General features: G+C 48.8%; 1 protein-coding gene across 4 annotated transcripts in view; it reads left to right on the forward strand.

Moving 5' to 3' along the window:
* ACBD5 (acyl-CoA binding domain containing 5) overlaps positions 1–21882 on the forward strand; it is a 54979-nt gene that overhangs the window by 23256 nt on the left and 9841 nt on the right. For all 4 annotated transcript variants that reach the window (XM_077268443.1, XM_077268444.1, XM_077268442.1 and 1 more), the window contains 3 exons: positions 2766–2918; positions 5025–5234; positions 9985–10085. In XM_077268443.1, the coding sequence (XP_077124558.1) occupies positions 2766–2918; positions 5025–5234; positions 9985–10085 (464 nt within the window). The remainder of the gene's footprint in view (positions 1–2765; positions 2919–5024; positions 5235–9984; positions 10086–21882) is intronic.

A 21882-nucleotide genomic window follows, 5' to 3' on the forward strand; every position in this document is an offset into this window, starting at 1 on the left:
CAATCCACACATCTTAATTGTTGAATTCAGGTTTCTCATTCAGTCACATTGACCCCATATATATCATCTGGCCCCTCGCCCCTGGTGTATAACATCCAGTCTCTCACCTCTGGTGTATAACACCCGGCCCCTCACCTCTGGTGTAAAACATCCGGCCCCTCACCCCTGGTGTATAACATCCGGACCCTCATCCCTGGTGTATAACATATGGCCCCTCACCCCTGGTGTATAACATATGGCCCCACCCCTGGCGTATAACATCCGGCCCCTCACCCTTGGTGTATAACATATGGTCCCCACCCCGGTGTATAACATCTGGCCCCTCGCCCCTGGTGTATAACATTCGGCCCCTCACCTCTGGTTTATAACATCCAGCCCCTCGCACCCAGTGTATAACATCCGTCCCCTCACCCCTGGTGTATAACATATCGCCCCCACCCCTGGTGTATAACATCTGGCCCCTGGTGTATAACATTCGGCCCCTCACCCCTGGTGTATAACATATTGCCCCCACCCCTGGTGTATAACATCTGGCCCCTGGTGTATAACATTCGGCCCCTCACCCCCGGTGTATAACATCCGGCCCCTCACCCCTGGTGTATAACATATGGTCCCCACGCCGGTGTATAACATCTGGCCCCTCGCCCCTGGTGTATAACATTCGGCCCCTCGCCCCTGGTGTATAACATCCGGCCCCTCACCTCTGGTGTATAACATCCGGCCCCTCACCCCTGGTGTATAACATATCGCCCCCACCCCTGGTGTATAACATCTGGCCCCTGGTGTAAAACATTCGGCCCCTCACCCCTGGTGTATAACATATCGCCCCCACCCCTGGTGTATAATATCTGGACCCTGGTGTATAACATTTGGCCCCTCACCTCTGGTGTATAACATCCGCCCCCTCACCCCCGGTGTATAACATCTGGTCCCTCACCTGTGGTGTATAACATCCGGCCCCTTGCATCCAGTGTATAACATCCGGCCCCTCACCTCTGGTGTATAATATTCGGCCCCTCGCCTCTGGTGTATAACATCCGGCCCCTCGCCCCCAGCGTATAACACCTGGCCCCTCAATTTTTTTTTGTTTCTGATGTATAGATTGTGATGTGGAAGGTTGAAAAAAAATGCATTTAACATAAAAAAAACCAAAACAGTTTAATTAAAACAGATTGTATTCTGATGACACTTTTCCTTCAGAAGGGCAGTGGTGGTCCGGGGTGTGCTGGGGGCCAATCCATCCTTCTAATTGAAACGTGTCCTTTAATCGCATTTAAAGGAGCCCAAGCTAAGGGCTGGAAATGGGGAAGATTTGTCTCTCTGGGAATGTGTGACTGCAGCTCTATTCTTAGGTGCTTTCTCATCTCTCCACACTTACGGTATCTCCACTTCTGACCGCTGCTCTCTACCATCCATTTGTCTTGTCTTTTGGGCCTTATTTTCTTGGCCAGCAAAGCTCAGTTTTTCCGAATGTGTGTCCATGTCTTCAGCCGGCCATAGACATTAGATATCTGCCCTCCAAAAGTGTTCTGGCCTCAGAATGCGGGTTCAGCTTGGGCACACAAGCGCTGGGCACTTCTGGTGCCACTGACCCGAGAAAGCATTAAAAAAGACCTGCCAAATCAATCCAAAAAAAGCCAATAATCTTTTTCTGGAAAGTGGACGTCCAACTGGCACGTGTACATATTAGCTTCTCCGCAGACCCCTGGACGAGGCGTTTGGATGACTTTCAGCTAACGCAGATTGCAGCCATGTATCGGAGAATAAATGCTTAACATGCCCGGAAAAATGGTATTCAGGTTTATGCAAATATAGCTCATTCATTGATGATGGAAGTTATGCTATTTTACATACTTTAGGTGAAGTTATCTTTTTTTTCTGCTTGCAATCGGTGAATAAAGAGCTGGAGTGACGCGGGTTGTTGACCTCTTTTCTAGACCATCAATGTTTCACTTCTGAAAAACTTTAGTCAAAAATGTGCAATTATTCTTTGTATGGCAGCTTTTTGACTCTTTTTCCCAGGATCTCTGCTTGCAGTCGGTGAATGGGGAGCTTTATTCTTTTAGCACAGTGGCTCAGTGGTTAGCACTGTATGGTGGCTCAGTGGTTAGCACTCTTGCTTTGCATCGCTGGGGTCCTGGGTTCAAATCCGACCAAGGCCAACATCTGCAAGGAGTTCGTATGTTCTCCCCATGTTTGCGTGGGTTTCCTCCGGTTTCTTCCCCCACTGCAAAGATAAGAGGCAAGACTAGGCAAAAAGTCATCAACCTGCGTCACTCCAGCTGTCGTGTAGCTACAACTCCCAACATGTCCTGACAGCCTGTTTAGATTGCTTTGACTGTAAAACTCTCTTCCTGTCTCATTTTTGTGATCGGCGCATGCGCTCAGGTTATAGCAAATGTGTCTTGTTGGCATACGACGGGCCGTTATGGGCGAGTACAGTGGTCTGTAGGTGACAGCCATTGTATGCCTATAAAGTGGCCAATATTGCAGCTTTTCATCGGTTGTGTACATTGAAGAATAATCACATTAATTTGCAGGGTAACTTACCCCTAGGTGGTGCTAGAGAGACAGTTTTCTTCCTTTTCACGGAGAGCTATTTTGCATTTTTGTTTCCCAGAGTGCATTTCTCTGCCTGCTGAATCTCCATAAGTAGTATTAGTACCTTCTGAAATGTTATATTAAGAATTGCTTGTCTTCTCTGCCTCAGTGGAAATGTGACTTGTGATGGTTTTACCTTGTCTTGTGACTTTACCCTCCTGTAGATCTCAGCTCTGCTCTGACTTCTACTCCTAACTGTAAGGCTGTGAACGGGAAAGCGGAGAGCAGTGATAGTGGAGCGGAGTCCGAAGAGGAGGAGAACGGAGGCCAGGAGGAGGAGGAGGAGGGTGAAGACGAGGCCGAGCTAAGTGAGAAAGGTACTTCGGTGTATGGTGTTTTATATACAAACTAGATGGTGGCCCGATTCTAACGCATCGGGTATTCTAGAATATGCATGCCCACATAGTATATTGCACAGCCCACGTAGTATATTGCACAGCCCACGTAGTATATTGCCCAGCCAACGTAGTATATTGCCCAGCCCACGTAGTATATTGCCCAGCCCACGTAGTATATTGCCCAGCCCACGTAGTATATTGCCCAGCCCACGTAGTATATTGCCCAGTGACGTAGTATATTGCCCAGCCACGTAGTATATTGCACAGCGACGTAGTATACAGCAAAGAGCCACGTAGTATATTGCACAGCGACGTAGTATACAGCAAAGAGCCACGTAGTATATTGCCCAGTGACGTAGTATATTGCCCAGTGACGTAGTATATTGCCCAGTGACGTAGTATATTGCACAGCGACGTAGTATACAGCACAGAGCCACGTAGTATATTGCCCAGCCACGTAGTATATTGGGCAGTCACGTAGTATATTAGCCAGTCACGTAGTATATTGCCCAGCTACGTAGTATATTGCCCAGCCACGTATGTGACAGGTTAAAAAATAAACATATACTCACCTTCCGAGGGTACCCTTGTAGTTCTGTCGCCTCCTTCTCGCGCAGGCGCACAGGACCTGTGATGACGTCGCGGTCACATGACCGTGTCGCGGTCACATGACCGTGTCGCGGTCACATGACCGTGACGTCACGGCAGGTCCTTTTCACAGACCATCCTTCCACCGGAACCTGCCTGGAGCGTCGCGAGGAGCGGGAAAGGTGAGTATATAATGATTTTTTATTTTTTTAAAATTATTTTTACCATTAGATGTTTTTACAATTGACGCTGCATAGGCAGCATCAATAGTAAAAACTTGGTCACACAGGGTTAATAGCGGCAGTAACGGAGTGAGTTACTCGCGGCATAACGCGGTCCGTTACCGCTGGCATTAACCCTGTGTGAGCGGTGACTGCGGGGAGTATGGAGCGGGCGCCAGGCACTGACTGCAGGGGAGTAGGGAGGGACTAATCGGACTGTGCCCGTCGCTGATTGGTCGCGGCAGCCATGACAGGCAGCTGGCGAGACCAATCAGCGATTTGGATTCCATGACAGACAGAGGCCGCGACCAATGAATATCCGTGACAGAAAGACAGAAGGACAGACAGATGGAAGTGACCCGTAGACAATTATATAGTAGATTCTCGAAGATAATTCCTTGACTTGGACCATACAAGGGAAACATGAAAACTCTTTCAAACATCTTTAGCTCCTTACATAGGACTTGTTAGAGGGCAGGACCACCTTGTATACAGGACATTTATTAAGTTTAAGGGGTCCAGGATTTGAAAAAGGGCTTTTTTTTTTTTTTTTTTTTTAAACAGTGCCACTACTGACTACAGGATGCATCTGGTATTGCAACTCCTGTCCTTGAATGGGTATAAGCTGTAATACAATTGCATGGACAAAGAAGGCACTGTTTTTTTATAATAGGTGATAAATGTATGATTGCAAAGGGTCTGAGCACCGGGGCTCTCAGCAAACATGACATGGTTTCCCCGTCTCCTGTGTGAATGGAGCAGCAGTGTGCGCATGTGTGACCACGGCCTCCTTTACTGGCTGTAGGAGCATCTGTCATGCATGCTCACTGCTGCTCCCATAGAAGTGAGTAGTGCTGTGGTCGTGCATGCACAGTACCACTCCATTCACATGAAGGAGATGGGATCGCTGTTCTTATGATTGGGGTCTCATTGGACCCCCAGCTATTTATACATTGGTCACGTACTCTGTGCTGTGGGTAGGTGATGAATGTTTATGACAGTTGAGCATATATTTGAGCCGTGTTCACACTTTGTCCGCAGTGCGACCCTCTGATAACCATGCGGGCCCCTTCATCAATCCCATCCATGTATTGTATACACTAGCTAGTATGAGAGTCTAGCGGATGTAGAGTATTATATATACGGGTTATAACGGGGCCGGACGGCAAACTATGACCAGACAGTTCAGTCTATACTCGTCTAAAAGTACAGATTGTGAATATGTGATGTTCAGCGATTATTACAATTACTCCTGCTGACAACTTTTCTTTTCTAGAGGACAAAGCTGCGCAGGACGAAGCCTCTCCTGGGCCCGGCCCGGACCCCACTATTCCTAACGGTTTACATATAAGTCACAATGAAGACATTCCAGATGTTCCCAATCATGTACCCAGCAAGTCCGATCTCAATGACACCGCACAGGAGGTGAATGGAAATCCAGAAACCACAGCGGATGATGCCGGGAAACACGTGGAAGCCAGTAAAGGTTAGTGCCCCATCCCTTTATTATTCATTATTAGCAGTGACATGATACCAGACAAACTCACTGTCCCCATTGGGGCTCACAATCTACATTCCCTATCAGTCTGTCTCTGGAGTGTGGGAGGAAACTGGAGGAAACCCTCGCAAACATGGGGACAACATACAAACCCATTGCAGATGTTGTCCTTCATGTGATCTAAACCCAGGACCCCAGAGCTGCAAAGCAACAGTGCTAACCACTGAGCCACCATACAGTGCTAACCACTGAGCCACCATACAGTGCTAACCACTGAGCCACCATACAGTGCTAACCACTGAGCCACCATACAGTGCTAACCACTTAGCCACCATACAGTGCTAACCACATCCACCATATAGTGCTAACCACTGAGCCACTCTGCTGCCCATGAACAAATAGATTTTTGTTCAGGGCCACTGAAAATAATAAAAAAAAAATACAAAATATATATATATTTGGGCTGGTGGCCCAAAAGTGGCATGTACAGTAGAGTAGGACCCATTAAAGGGAGGTCACCTTGCCATGGTGGATGGGCACACATGAATTGGCCAATTTATGCGCTAAGAACCTTCATTTTCATCTATTACTGTAAGTTTTATGAAAAAATTTTTTGTGAAAAAATATTTTTGAGAAGTATAATCTATATTGAAAGTTTGTCTGTGTTTTCACATGTACTAGATTCATGCACATGTGCTGCTGTGTTCTTTTTTGTACATATATATATATATATATATATATATATATATATATATATGTATAGTAGTATGTCTGTGTCTAGTTGTAATTTAAAGCATTTTCACACCATTTTTCTGTGAACAGATGCACACACTCATTATATATATTTATCATGGGTACATATAAAATGGAGTAACTTTCTGAGCACATAGTATTACTCATCTTGTCATCAATACAACTTCAGAGCTGCATTCACAATTCAGCCGGTCGTCATCAAGTTTTTTGTCATGGCTACATTTGTATCTGTGATGCAGCAGGGAGGCTATATTACTGTGTATCTTCCGATATAAGGAGAATGCCTCCAAGGATGTCGATTGCCTCACCTAGCTGTGTAAAAAAACATTTAATCTGTGAGGATTTCAGCTGTGAAATTCCCAGAATTGTTAAAGCTGCTTTTAACTATACTACCGGTTGCAACACAGTCAGTGTAAGAAATGCTTTGTATTCAGGTGCTGTATACATAACAGAAATGTTCTGTACAGAGGTGAACACAAGGGGCCAATATTGGGCAGAATGAACGCTGGGGAAGGCTCATTGCCGATCATTGTGGGCAAAACCTGCCAGTGTAAAAGGACGTTTAGTTCTAGAAATATCGACAAAAAGTGCTGGTGCTCAAGAAGCCTTATTTCAACCCAACTGGCATGTAGTGTTCCTAAGAGGATGAATAACATATTATTATACACGAGTTCCTTCTCACATGACCGGTATTCATCGGGGCTGGAGCACAGACTAATACTCTAATCTTCTGCGTCTTAGTGTAATTAGTATTGTAGGTAAAGCAGACAAAGCGCACTGCGGTATTGTGTATTATACCAGCTGGTTGTACAGGGGTTGTCCCATCAGTATACACACTGCCCATGTGTATTATACCAGCTGGTTGTGCAGGGGTTGTCCCATCAGTACACACACTGCCCATGTGTATTATACCAGCTGGTTGTGCAAGGGTTGTCCCATTAGTACACACATTGCCCATGTGTATTATACCAGCTGGTTGTGCAGGGGTTGTCCCATTAGTACACACATTGCCCATGTGTATTATACCAGCTGGTTGTGCAGGGGTTGTCCCATCAGTACACACACTGCCCATGTGTATTATACCAGCTGGTTGTGCAGGGGTTGTCCCATCAGTACACACACTGCCCATATATATTATACCAGCTGGTTGTACAGGGGTTGTCCCATCAGTACAAACACTGCCCATGTGTATTATACCAGCTGGTTGTACAGGGGTTGTCCCATCAGTACACACACTGCCCATGTGTATTATACCAGCTGGTTGTGCAAGGGTTGTCCCATTAGTACACACATTGCCCATGTGTATTATACCAGCTGGTTGTGCAGGGGTTGTCCCATTAGTACACACATTGCCCATGTGTATTATACCAGCTGGTTGTGCAGGGGTTGTCCCATTAGTACACACATTGCCCATGTGTATTATACCAGCTGGTTGTGCAGGGGTTGTCCCATTAGTACACACATTGCCCATGTGTATTATACCAGCTGGTTGTGCAGGGGTTGTCCCATCAGTACACACACTGCCCATGTGTATTATACCAGCTGGTTGTACAGGGGTTGTCCCATCAGTACACACACTGCCCATGTGTATTATACCAGCTGGTTGTACAGGGGTTGTCCCATCAGTACACACATTGCCCATGTGTATTATACCAGCTGGTTGTGCAAGGGTTGTCCCATCAGTACACACACTGCCCATGTGTATTATACCAGCTGGTTGTACAGGGGTTGTCCCATCAGTACAGGCACTGCCCATGTGTATTATACCAGCTGGTTGTGCAGGGGTTGTCCCATCAGTACAGGCACTGCCCATGTGTATTATACCGGCTGGTTGTACAGGGTTGTCCCATCAGTACACACACTGCCCATGTGTATTATACCAGCTGGTTGTACAGGGGTTGTCCCATCAGTACACACACTGCCCATGTGTATTATACCGGCTGGTTGTACAGGGGTTGTCCCATCAGTACACACACTGCCCATGTGTATTATACCAGCTGGTTGTACAGGGGTTGTCCCATCAGTATACACACTGCCCATGTGTATTATACCAGCTTTTTGTACAGGGTTTGTCCCATCAGTACAGGCACTGCCCATGTGCTTTGTTAGGACATATGGACCTCATAATGAAGGGGGCCCCTATTCAGTCCTGCAAACAATCTCGCTTGTATTACTTGAACAGTTAGTGATCTGACATGACGCCATGTAATGAGGGAGATGAGCAGCTTGTCTTGGCATCATCAACTTTTTGCCAGGGGTTTTGGGAATTGACATTTTAGAGGGGTGATCCAGGGTGAGAAAACCCTTCTAAAAGTGGACCTGTTATCAATCCATACAGGTAAGGCTAAGTGCACATGCTGCGGATTCCAATGCGGAATTTTCCGCAGCGGATTTGCTAAATCCGCAGTGAAAAACCGCTGCGGATTTCACTGCAGATTTATCGCGGTTTCTTTTGCGGTTTCCTCTGTGGGTTTTCACCTGCAGATTTCTATTGGCCCAGGTGGAAACCCGCAGCGGAATCCGCAAAAAGAATTGACATGCTGCGGAAAATAAACCGCGGCGTTTCCACGTGTTTTTTTCCACAGCATGTGCACTGTGGATTTTGTTTCCCATAGGTTTACATTGTACTGTAAACTCATGGGAAACTGCTGCGGATCCGCAGCAAAATTCGCAGCGTGTGCACATACCCTAAGGCTACTTTCACACTAGCGTCGGGAACAACCCGTCGCTGTGCGTCGGGCCGCCGTTCCCGACGCTAGCGTGGTCTCCGCCGCACAACGGGGGCAGCGGATGCATTTTTCCCACGCATCCGCTGCCCCATTGTGATGTGCGGGGAAGTGCGGGGAGGTGGGGGCGGAGTTCCGGCCGCGCATGCGCGGTCGGAAAAAGCGGACCGTCGGGAGCAAAAAACGTTACATGTAACGTTTTTTTCTCCCGACGGTCCGCTACCACACGCCCAAGCGTCGCAAAACGGACGCGACGTTTTGCAATGCGTCGCAAATGCGTCGCTAATGTTAGTCTATGACGAAAAAACGTATCCAGCAAGAACTTTTGCTGGATGCGTATTTTCGGCAAAACGACGCATTTGCGACGTATTGCAGTTAACGCTAGTGTGAAACTAGCCTAAGGCCTCATTCCCATGTCTGATGTTCTCGTATGAGTGCTTTTCCCGGATTGCATTCGTACCTGTGATAGTCTATGGGGCCATTCACATGTCCATGATTTTTTGCGGACCAAGCAATCTCTGGAAAATCGTGGAGATGTGTCTGATTTTGATCCGAGGGTGAAATCAAAATCTGCATGTCTGAGGTCCGTGACAAAACTGGACCAAACTCAGATGACATTTTCACTGATAGACAGAAAGGAGAAGGTGGAGAAACATTCTTTTTCTACACTTATGAGAAAAACTGATGACTTTTGGACCACACTCTGATCAACCTCTGATCCAAATAGTTGGTCAGTTTATCTTGTATGTGAGGAAACGATTGTCTGAATGAGGCCAAGGCTGTATTCACGTCACATTACAGCCCCGGCTTGGGTTCATATTTTAGGAAAAGATCCCAAATGTATGTATAAGGATCCGTTCATCTGTCCGAGGCCTCCATCAGGCTGGTGAAACGTTCATTTTTACCTTGATGGAAAGTATAGCTGACTCCTCTCTACTGTGTAGAGTCCTTCCACAGAAAATCCTGTGCTATGGTACCTTCTCAGCATCGGAGTCGATACAAGCATATAATGTGAAGTCATGACGTGGCTCACATTCATAATGGACTCATGACCGCAATGATCCATTGGTGGACCTCTCATGAACCATTCAGATCGCCCTCCTCCTCCACCATGGGTTAGTTTTACCTCTTACCCCATTATAAATTCAATCAGTCCGAACTTTGATCCAGATCATGTCCCCACCTTACTGTCTTTTTGTGTTACACCTGAGAAACTGTCTCTAAAAGTCACAATTAACCAGTAAAATCCTGTCTTTCAGGAGATGATTGCACAGAGGACGTTGCTGCAATGCAGCATTTAACGAGTGACTCCGACTCCGAGATCTTCTGTGATTCCATGGAGCAGTTTGGACACGACGATGTAAGTGGGATTTTCTTCCATAATTGAATCTGGCATCGATGCAACAGATTATAATGGCCTCAGTGTTTTATTAACTATCTGGCACTCGGAGACCTCTACATACCACTCCGAAACCAAGAGCGCAAATAACGGGACCTTTCTCCAACATGTTCCCTTATTTATCCTGTTTCCAATGCCAGTAGGCCAGAAGCAAAAAGTGTTCTTTATCTTATTCTGTTGGCAAACACATCATTCCTTCCGCCTATTTCTCTTTTGTTTTTTAAAAGGCCAACTCCACCCATAAAGGAAAATAATTGATTCCTATCTCTAAAATATATGTATCTGGGATCATCAATGGTTAGTCCTTCTTAAGAAAGAAAAGCAAAAATGAAAGCACAGGAATGAGCATGTAGCCCTACCCTTAGAGTACGTTCACAGTGGCATATAACACGCCGAGTGTTAGGCCATGTTTTTTATATATGTTATATTTTCGGCCCAATATTATACTAATTGGGCATGAGAAAACATGCATGCTGCGAGTCCCTCTGATATTGGATCACATGCACCCATACAAGTCTGTGTGCTCGTGTGAAACATCGTGCTGCACTCTGGTGTCATCTGAGTTCAGACCGATGCTTGCTCACAGAGACAATGGAGAAGATGGAGAATTATATTTCTCCATCTTCTCCTTTGCCTCTCAGTTCAGCATCTTCGTTTCCAAACCTGTGCTGCGATTCTCTAGGATCACACACAGATGACACTTGGATTACTCTCTGATAGCGTTTGAGCTGAGTGTCATTAGCATAATCGTCCCGATTCTCTCGCAACACGCCAGTGTGAGCATACCCTTGTTGTAAAATTGGCATGGCAGTGGTGGACATGCCGTATATGCATATGCAGCCTGTGCTGTTGCACAGGAGCCGAGCAGGGACACTACAACAGTAAAAGACTAAAGTATAGTATAATATAGTATAATATAGTAGTGTAGTATAGCCAATGGTACTGGCAAACATGAAATGTGTACTCTTCCTCAAAGGCAGATGTCAGGGCATGAAGGTAGGACCTAGAATGTAGGAGTTTTTCTCCCATTTCCCTACTCAAAAAAACTTGTATACTCAGGCGAGGGCGCATTAAATTGCATTAAAGGAACCATGTACTGATTTTCATCCATTGTTCCCAATGACCAGTAAATAGTAGACCAGTGAGGGATTTTATGAGAAGTCACAAAGGAGGCCACCTATGATTTCCACCCTCTCTCTGTAAATTACCTGGTCTTAGTCCATCTCTGAAGCAGGGGAACTCTAAGGCTAAGTTCACACTTGGTGTTTTCGTAGCGGTTTTTTTAATGCTAATTTTCAGCTGCATTTTACAGTAACAGCAAAGCCTATGAGATTTCAGAAGTCTCATGCACACAGCTTGATTTTTTTTCTCATCAGGATTTTGTGCTTTGCATGGTATTTCGCACAATGGCGCCTGTCACTTTTTTCAGTGTTTTTTTTTTTTTTTTTCAGTTTTTCACCCATTGAAATAAATGGATGGTGAAAAAATGCAGGTATTAGGTTTTCCTGCGTTTTTTGTGCCAAAACCTGATTCTATAGAATAGGATTTTTTTTTTTTAACACTAAACTTTATCAGCATGCACAAGAAATAAATCTACCATGCCAAAACACAAGAAAATCCAAGGAGAACATGGTTTTTTACTCTGTCGCCTCATTGGGGGACACAGGACCATGGGTGTTATGCTGCTGTCCACTAGGAGGCGACACTATGCATAATCTGAAAAAGATTAACTGTGGCTCCTCCTGTGCAGTATACACCCCTGGACGGCATCAGCCTTCTCCAGTTTTTGCTTAGTGTCGTGTCACAAAGGAGGCACACCTAAAGATTTTTACTCCGTTTTACTCCGTTTCCCGCTTTCCGACGGGATTACAGATGAAGAAAAGAGGGTCTCCTGTGAGACTCCCGGCATGGCTCCTTCCTCGGCCCCCTATTATGGGGTGCCCAGTTGAAGTTGAGATGGCTATTCCCCATGCTGCTCCTTCCCCAGCCCCTCGGGTGCTGGTTCGAAGTCGAGACCCCCCTCCTTCCCCAATTCCTTTTGGTTTCTGGGTTGAGGTCGAGGCAAGGATAAAGGCCCCTGAAGGTGTAACAACAGCACCCTCCCTAATCCCCCTCTGGGGGTATTAGGTTGAGACACCTCAGGTAGGGCCTGTACAGGCAGCATCCTACAGCTCCCAGCAATGGGCCAGCATACTGCGCCTGCATCCAGGGACCCCAGCCCAGCTGCGGGCTCCTGTTGGGGCCGGGGGGAGTGCTGGCAGGCATGGCACATACAGACACAGGGCTCCCAGCGTCCCTGTCTCTGCGGCAGCACCAGCTCTCTACTGCCTCAGGGGGACCCCTCACCGGGCTCCCCCTTCCACTTATATCCCCACCGCCATCCTGCCTTCAAATCCGGAGGGGTCCGGTTCAGATCCGACCCCCTCCCGGACTTTCGCGCCGGCCTGGAGCCCTTCTGGGCCTCAGGCATCTAATTTAGGCCCCGGCTTCGGCCTTGCTGAAGCAGCAGCCTCCTCTCCGCCCCCTGGCCCGCCCCCCGGATGACAAATATGACACTCTACAGTGTCATACAAGGGGCGGATCGAGACAGAAAGGGCGGGTGTTTGATAGCCTTGCCGCCTTTTTCCAGCTCTCCGCCCCCTTCTCCTCCTCTCTTCTCTGTCTCTGCAGCCATTTTCGGCTGCAGATTAACCCTGCATCTCCCGGTCTGCAGGACCAGGCAGCCAGTCTCCGGGGGGCACAGGACTGTGGATCTTCGGCGCTGGACCTCGGGGCACACTGGTGGGGTAAGATCACAGCTGGGTTATTTTTACTCAGCTGTGAATCCATATTACCTATAAGACTCCCCTGTAGGTTCTCTACCCCTGTAAGGTCCATCTGCTGGCAGCACCTCTGCACTTTGTGCACTATGCAGGGCTCAAGGTCCAAGAGAACCAGGCAGAACTGCTATTATGCATTCTGCACAGCCTGCGGGACCGCTCTCTCCAGTAGTAGCACGTACCCGCATTGCCAGAACTGTATATAACCTAATGTGTCACTCGGTGTCTAATGCCACGCCGGAATGGGCTACTCAGTTCTCGCAATCTATGACGCAGTCTCTAGATAACCTAACTTCCACATTGCTTCAGGCTCTGCAGGGTCATGCCCCGGCTATGACCGTTACCCAACAACGGGAGAGCTTGACTCAGGAACCAGATGACCCTGGCACATCCACGTCTAGGTCAGGACGCAAGCGGATCCATAGATCAAGTCCATCTGCGTCACCCCATAGCACACGGTCATCCCCCTCTAGGGAGAGACACCGTAGCTCCAGGTCATCTAGACCGTCCCGTTCCAGGGACAGACGATGCAGATCTCCGCAATCACCAACCGGAGAAGGCCTTCTCCCCAGCCCACCCAGCAGGGGACGCCTCAGTGAGATCCCAATCCCTCCTAGCAATACAGCGCTAGTTGAGGACATAATATCTCAGTGATACACAGGATTCGGAAGGCATCTGCGACTCTGACTCGGACCGGACAGAGAAACGGAGGGGTCCCTGATCCCAATCCCTCCTAGCAATACAGCGCTAGTTGAGGACATAATATCGTCCATCCATCGGGTGCTGGACATTTCTGATCCGCCACCAGAGGTCCCAGAACATAAGATTTTCTTTGAAGGACCTCTGAAGCCGCCTAAAGTTTTCTCGAACCACCCAGAGTTTAAGGCGATCCTTAAAAAACAGCTCTACAGCCTGAGAAAAAATTTGCTAATCGCAAATATCTGGGGGCGAGGTACCCCTTCCCACAGAAGGAGGAATGGACAGATCCACCTGAGGTGGATTAAAAGTCTCCAGGCTAGCAGCACAGACCCTCCTTTCACTGCCAGATAGCTCAACCCTCAGGGACGCAGCAGACCGGCAGGTAGAACGCATGGCTCGTTCAATTTTCGAGGCAGCAGGGGCATCCATGGCTCCCGCGTTCGCCTCAGCTTGGGCTGCCAAGGCCATCCTGACCTGGGCAAAGAATTTACGAGCCTTCCAAGCATCCGCTCCTGAACTGTCGGACCAAGCGGTTCAAAATGCAGTTGTAGCAGATTATATGCTCCATGCAGCTCTGGTTTCAGCAAGGGGAGTCGCGGGGATAGCATCAAACGCCATCACGATTAGGCGTATCCTCTGGCTGCGGGAATGGCAAGCGGACGCAGCCTCAAAGGAGTCCCTCACGCACCTCCCCTACCTCAGAGGGAGTCTTTTCGGTGAACAGTTGGACACTATGATATCCAACGCCACAGGGGGTAAGAGTACTTCTCTTCCCCAACTGAAACCTAAACGCACTTACAAGAAGCGTAACCAAACTCGATTCCGATCCTTTCGGAATTCCTCCGGCTGGTCCGTCTCACGTCCAGTACAAAATCGTAACCGTTCCCCACGCAGGGACAACTCACGATCGACGCAAAGGATGGACAAGACCTGGCAGTCAAAAGCAGGCCAGTCTAAGCCCAGAGGAGGAAAATCTCAGACTTTCTCCTCCTCATGACTCACGGACTCCGGAAGACACCACACCAGTAGGCGGCCGACTTTTGCTCTTTCATCAAGTCTGGCTGCCTATTACAGAAGACAGGTGGGTCACGGAACTAGTGTCTTCCGGATACAAAATAGACTTCACCTCCAACCCACCGGACCGGTTCTTCCTCTCTGTCCCCCCAAAACCGCCAGCCAAGGCTCGAGCCTACCACCAAGCGGTCTCCTCGCTTTGTCAATCAGGAGTCATAGTACCGGTACCCACGACCGACCGCTTCCGAGGGTTCTACTCCAATCTGTCGTAGTTCCCAAGAAAGGAGGCAGCGTACGGCCCATACTGGACCTAAAACAGCTCATCAAATATGTACGGGTCCGTCACTTCCGCATGGAGTCCCTTCGGTCCATCATTGCGTCCATGGAGAAGGGAGAATATCTCGCCTCCATAGACATACAAGACGCATACCTGCATATACCCATTGCACCTGCCCATCAGAGGTTTCTCAGGTTCGCAATAGGCCAGGACCACTACCAATTCGTGGCTCTCCCCTTTGGACTCGCCACGGCTCCCAGAGTGTTCACCAAGGTCATGGCAGCAACCATGGACGTCCTGCATTCCAGAGGCATAGTAGTCGTTCCATACCTGGACGATCTACTCATCAAGGCTCCCACCTTCAAGGTTTGCGAGCTCAGCGTCTCAATCACAACCGATACTCTCAGTCGCATGGGCTGGTTAATCAACCCACTTCCAGGGGTCTAGTGCTCCTTCCCAAGGACAAGGCACTGGCCCTCCGACTAGCAGATGAAGAAAAGAGGGTCTCTTGTGAGACTCCCGGCATGGCTCCTTCCTCGGCCCCCTATTATGGGGTGCCCAGTTGAAGTTGAGATGGCTATTCCCCATGCTGCTCCTTCCCCAGTCCCTCGGGTGCTGGTTCGAAGTCGAGACCCCCCCCTCCCCCCCTTCCCCAATTCCTTTTGGTTTCTGGGTTGAGGTCGAGGCGAGGATAAAGGCCCCTGAAAGTGACAATAGCACCTTCCCTATCCCCCTCTGGGGGTATTAGGTTGAGACACCTCAGGTAGGGCCTGTACAGGCAGCATCCTACACCTCCAAGCAATGGGCCAGCACACTGCGCCTGCATCCAGGGACCCCAGCCCAGCTGTGGGCTCCTGTTGGGCAAGTGGTCCTCAGCGGAAGCGTCCATGCCCATCAACATCCTGGAAATTCGTGCCATCCTTCTGGCATTGAGGGCTTTCCATCACTTACTGGCAGCCTCTTACATCAGGATACAGTCGGACAATGCCACGACTGTGGCATATGTGACTCATCAAGGGGGGACCCGCAGTACCCAAGCGATGTGGGAAGTGTCACATATCCTCCGCTGGGCGGAGGACACAGGGTCGGTCCTTTCGGCGGTCCACGTTCGGGTGTGGACAACTGGGAAGCAGACTTCCTCAGCCGACAAGGAATAGACTCGGGAGAGTGGTCTCTCCATCCCGAAATTTTTCAACAGATCTGTCTCCGCTGGGGGACCCCGGATGTGGACCTAATGGCATCCCATTTCAATGCCAAGGTCTCCAACTTCATTGCCAGAACACACGATCCGCGGTCGCTCGGAGCAGACGCTCTGGTTCAGGACTGGACTCAGTTCCAGCTTCTGTATATTTTTCCACCTCTCCCCCTGATATCCAGAGGGTGAGGAAGATCAAACAAGAGGGAGTTTCAACCATCCTCATTGCACCGGACTGGCCCAGACGCACATGGTACGCCGACATCGTACAACTCACAGCAGACGCCCCCTGGCGTCTCCCCGACCGCCACGATCTTCTATCACAAGGGCCGTTCTACCACCAGAACTCAAGTGCTCTCAACTTGATGGCATGGCCCTTGAGACCTGGGTTCTAACCCAGGCAGGGCTCTCGACAGAGGTCATTGCAACCATGATCAGAGCACGGAAATCAGCCTCTGCCAAGATTTATTACCGTACCTGGAAAGTTTTCTTTACCTGGTGCGAATCTCGTGGCCAGATTCCACTCCCTTATTCCCTACCCAAAGTTCTTGGTTTTCTCCAAGAGGGTCTGGAGGCCAGTCTGTCATTGGGCTCGCCTAAAAGCCAGGTGTCAGCCCTCTCAGTGCTTATTCCAAAAGCGCATTGATACCAAGCCGCAAGTAAGGCCTTTCCTTCAGGGGGTTTCCCGATTGGTTCCCCCCTACAGACGACCACTAGAAACGTGGGACCTCAACCTGGTCCTGACAGCATTGCAGGAACCACCCTTCGAACCCCTTAAGGAGGTCCCGCTCCGCCTTCTTTCCCAGAAGGTGGTTTCCTTCCTGGTGGCACTCACCTCGCTACGCAAGGTGTCTGAACCGACAGCACTCTCATGCAGACGGCCTTTCCTGGTTTTTTTCACCAGGCCAAGGTAGTTCTTCGTACGGTCCCATCCTTCCTTCCGAAGGTTGTGTCAGACTTCCACCTCCATGAGGAAATTTCACTTCCCTCCCTTTGTCCGGTTCCGGTTCATAGAGTGGAGAAGGCTCTGCATACGCTTGACCTTGTCAGGCCTTTGCGTATATACGCGTCTAGGACTGCGTCCTTCCGGAGGTCTGATTCTCCTTTCCTCCTTCCGGAAGGCGGCCACAAGGGTAGGCCGGCTTCCAAAAGCTACTCTTGCCAGGTGGATCAAATCCACCATACAAGAGGCGTACCGCCTTAAGAATCCTACCTCTTCCAGCCGGTATTACGGCACACTCTATACGGGCGGTAGGGGCCTCCTGGGCCATTCGGCACCAGGCTTCGGCACAACAAGTGTGTAAGGCGGCCACTTCGACTAGCTTACACACATTTACTAAACACTACAGGGTTCATACCCAGTCCTCAGCGAGCCTGGGTAGATGTGTCCTGCAGGCGGCGGTGCCCTAAGTGTACGGGCCTGTCTGCACAATATTCGTCCATTGCTTCCCACCCAGGGACTGCTTTAGGACGTCCCATGGTCCTGTGTCCCCCAATGAGGCGACAGAGTAAAGGAGATTTTCCAGGACGTCCCCCTGACAGCACAATGGAGGACGTCCTCCTCCTCCTTGCAGGGACAGGAAACACAACACGAGAGGTTAAAAGGTCCCACTCCTCCCCCTTTCCCTCAGTGTTTTTCCTGTCCCTGCATGGAGGGACACACGAGAGGAACAGCGCTATACAGCGTGAAGACTCACCAGACCGGAGGGCTCGGGGGATCGTGCGGCTAGGCCAATATCCTTCCCCCGCCGTATTAAGCCCCAGGCAAGAAACTCCCCGGTGGGGAGTCCCTCTGCCCAGAGACCAGTCGAGCGGACGAGCTCCTGGGTTGAACCGCTTCCTCCCGGGGGGAGGCTCTCGGTTCAGGCGCCAGGAGAAGAGGCGCCGCATGAGAATTATCCGGCGCCAGCAGCAGGCGTGACGGGCGTTCCACAGCGTGGAACGCGGCAATAGGAATCATATACCGGACAGTGCTTCCGGTATCAGCACAGGTAAGGTGACGTCACATCCGGGGCGCGCCTGACGCCCTCTCCTCCTGGCATCTCAGCGTGCGTTCCACTTGGTGGAACGCGGAAGTGAGCGTCCTTAAGGGCGCCGAGCACAGAGCGCCGCAGCGTCTCATTCAGCGTTCCTTCTGGAGTAAGGGGCGCCAGATTTGAAGTGTGGAGGAGCGTTTGAGCTACAGGACACGAGTTGTGGTCTGTGCTAGCCAGACGGTCGGAAAGAATGCCGGAGACTAAGGGTGAGTGCGGCAGATGCTGCTATATCCCGCATTTGGTTGCTTATATTTAAAAAAGCTTATTTTATATACGGGGCATTTCTCAACAGAGAATGCGGAGGACAGAAATGAGGAGACTGGGGTAAGTGCGCAGTGCGCATATTACTTACATAAGACCGCATGCAGTCTGAGCCATTCTTATTCTTATTATAGGATAAAGAGGCCACTCAAACTCCCCTTTCTCAGGCAAAAAAGTCGGGCAAAGCGGGAGCAAAATCTAGGAGATGCTCCATGTGCAACATGAAGCTTTCAGAAGCATACAAGAAAGCTCTCTGCAGTTCTTGTATCACTAAGGTTGTCAGGGATGAACAACCAGCAATGTTGTCGGAGGTGAGGAGTCTAATCCGAGAAGAAATCCAAAACTCACTGGCCTCTATGTCCCAACGGAATAGGAGCAGTCCAAGTCCGGCTCGTAAGAGACCAAGAAGGGATCCAGAACAGGAAGACCAGGAGGTTTCTTCAGAAGCAGAGTCGGAATACGGAGAGTTTGACCAGGAAGAAGGAGAATTGCCATTGGAACAGGAACAAGACAGAAGGTATTACTTTCCGGTAGAAGATACAGAAGAGTTGGTTCAAGCGGTCAGGAATACCATGCAGATAAAGGAAGATCCACGTCCAAGATCTAGACAGGATCAGATGTTCGGAGGTCTCACACATCAAGAACAAACAGTGTTCCCGGTGAGCGACCATATTCGCCGTATGATATCTCAGGAATGGAGAGATGCGGAACGAAGGTTGGTGATGTCTAGAGAATTTAAGAACCGTCTTCCATTTAATCCAGACGAGATCAAGACATGGGAAGAAATTCCTAAGGTAGATGTTCCCATAGCCAAAGTGGCAAAGAAGACTTCCATACCTTTCGAAGATTCATCTAGCCTCAAGGATGCCATGGACCGTAAGGCGGATATTCTGTTACGCCGAACCTGGGAGACTTCTGCAGCTCTGATAAAGACTAATATCGCAGCCACATCGGTGGCAAGATCCATGTTCCTGTGGGTGGAACAATTGGAAGAACATTTAATTAATAAGACTCCAAGGGCTGATATAATTTCTTCCCTGCCTATCATAAAGTCAGCCACGGCTTTCATGGCAGACACCTCAGCCGAATCTGTTAGATTTGCGGCCAGAAATAGCTCTTTGTCAAACGCAACCCGTAGGGCCATTTGGTTTAGATCTTGGTCGGGGGATAATGCATCCAAAAACAAATTGTGTGCCATTCCATTCACAGGTTCTAGGATATTTGGTCAGGCTCTAGACGACATACTAGAATCGGCAGCTGATAGTAAAAAAGGGTTCCCTGAGGATAAACCTAGGAGATTTCAGCCCTTTCGGAGGAGGCCACTTCCCCCCCCTCCCCCCCGCAGACAACCGGAGTATAGAGAGCAGTGGAGATCAGGCAGAGGAACATTTAGGAACTCTTACACCCAGAACAAAAGGGGAAGATCCTCCCTTTTTGGTTCAAGTTATAGACCAAGAAAGCAATGACGCCATGGGAATAGGCGGGAGACTAAGATTCTTTTTAAGTCACTGGAGTCAGATCTCAGTCAACAGTTATGTCCTCAAAATAATCTCAGACGGTTACAGAATAGAACTGGTCTCTCATGTACCGCAGAGGGTTATAGCACCAACAGTGGTAGCTACAAATTCCCCTATGTTCTCAGACCTGCAAGATCTGTACAAGTCCCAGGTCATAGTTCAAGTTCCCTTTCCAGAATTAAACACAGGTCATTATTCCTCCCTATTCTCGATTCCAAAGGCGTCGGGAGAATCCCGTACAATAATAAATTTGAAACCTCTGAACGTATACGTCAGGTACAAAAAATTCAGAATGGAGTCAATCAGGTCAACCATTCATCTGATAAACAAGGATTCGATGATGTGCACTCTCGACCTGAAGAGTGCGTATTATCAGGTTCCGATTCACCCCTCTTCTCAGGAGCTTCTGAGATTCTCGGTGAGTTTTCCGGACCAAACCTGCCACTTCCAATTTCAATGCCTCCCATTCGGTCTAGCATCTGCTCCAAGAATCTTCACAAAATTAGTAGCAGAAGTAGTGGCGTTCCTAAGAAACCAAGGAATAACAATAATTCCGTACTTGGACGATTTTCTCATCGTAGCACAGTCCGAGATCATTCTGCGGCAACACACAGATCGGGTCATAGCAGTATTGGAACAACTAGGATGGGTCGTAAACCGAAGAAAGTCCCATCTAAGACCAGAGACCCGAAAAATTTTTTTGGGAGTACTTTTGGATTCTACAACCAGACAATCCTTCTTGCCAAGGGACAAACGAAGCCCATTAATAAAGATGGTGCTACAGTTTCAAAGAAAGCCAGTTACGATAAGAATGGCCATGGAAATCTTGGGGAAGATGACAGCGTGCATCCCTTGTGTCAGATGGGCTCAAGCGCACTCAAGACCCTTACAAGAACAAGTACTCTCGGTATGGGATCGTTCCCGGTCATCATTAGACAAGAAGATGCTTCTATCAATGAAGGTAAGAAGTTCACTGCGATGGTGGACCCGGGACGACAATCTAAGAAGTGGAGTTCCTTGGATATCTTCCCCTTGTGTGGTAATCACCACAGACGCAAGTCAGTGGGGATGGGGCGCACACCTAGGAGGAAAATTCTTTCAGGGCAAGTGGCCCAAAGAAATCAGTCAGATGTCGTCGAATTACAGAGAACTATACGCAGTTTGGGAAGCTCTCAGAAGAAACTATTCATGCCTAAAAGGCAAGCACGTAAAAATCCTGTCAGACAACGTGACAGCAGTATCCTTTTTAAGACATCAAGGAGGTTCCAGACACAGGGCGCTTCAAATTCTAGCGCAAACAATATTCACATGGGCAGAAAACGTGGTCCTGTCGATAACAGCGGTTCATCTAGAAGGTTCCCAAAACATTCTAGCCGACTATTTAAGCAGAAAGAAGGTTTGTCCGACCGAATGGGAACTAAATCAAGAGATGTTCCAGATACTATGCCACCGTTGGGGAACGCCCAGGATAGATTTATTCGCCACAAGGAAAAATTCAAAGGTGTCCAGGTTTTACTCTCTCAACCCTTCAGACATACCAGAAGCAGTCGATGCCTTAAGCCAAACATGGAACGAACCTCTTTCTTACGCATTTCCCCCAATAGCACTTATTCCAATAGTGCTGAGGAAGATTCAAGAGGACCGGGCAACGGTGCTCACGATTGTACCATTCTGGCCAAAGAGAAGTTGGTTCCCGTTATTGGGGGCCATGTCAGTGGAAGACCCTATCAAACTCCCGTTATGGAGGGATATCATTCACCAAGGACCAGTATTGCACCAGGATCCGGAGAGGCTACACCTGTCAGCGTGGATCCTGAAAGGGACATCTTGAAATCCAGAGGTCTTTCGGACGAAGTAATCACAACCATACAGGCTAGTAGGAAGCCTGTGACCACAGCCATCTACCACAAAATCTGGAGGAAATTTTGTTTGGAAAGTGG

Source organism: Ranitomeya variabilis, chromosome 6 (assembly GCF_051348905.1).
Source record: "Ranitomeya variabilis isolate aRanVar5 chromosome 6, aRanVar5.hap1, whole genome shotgun sequence".
Taxonomy (NCBI): Eukaryota; Metazoa; Chordata; class Amphibia; order Anura; family Dendrobatidae; genus Ranitomeya; species Ranitomeya variabilis.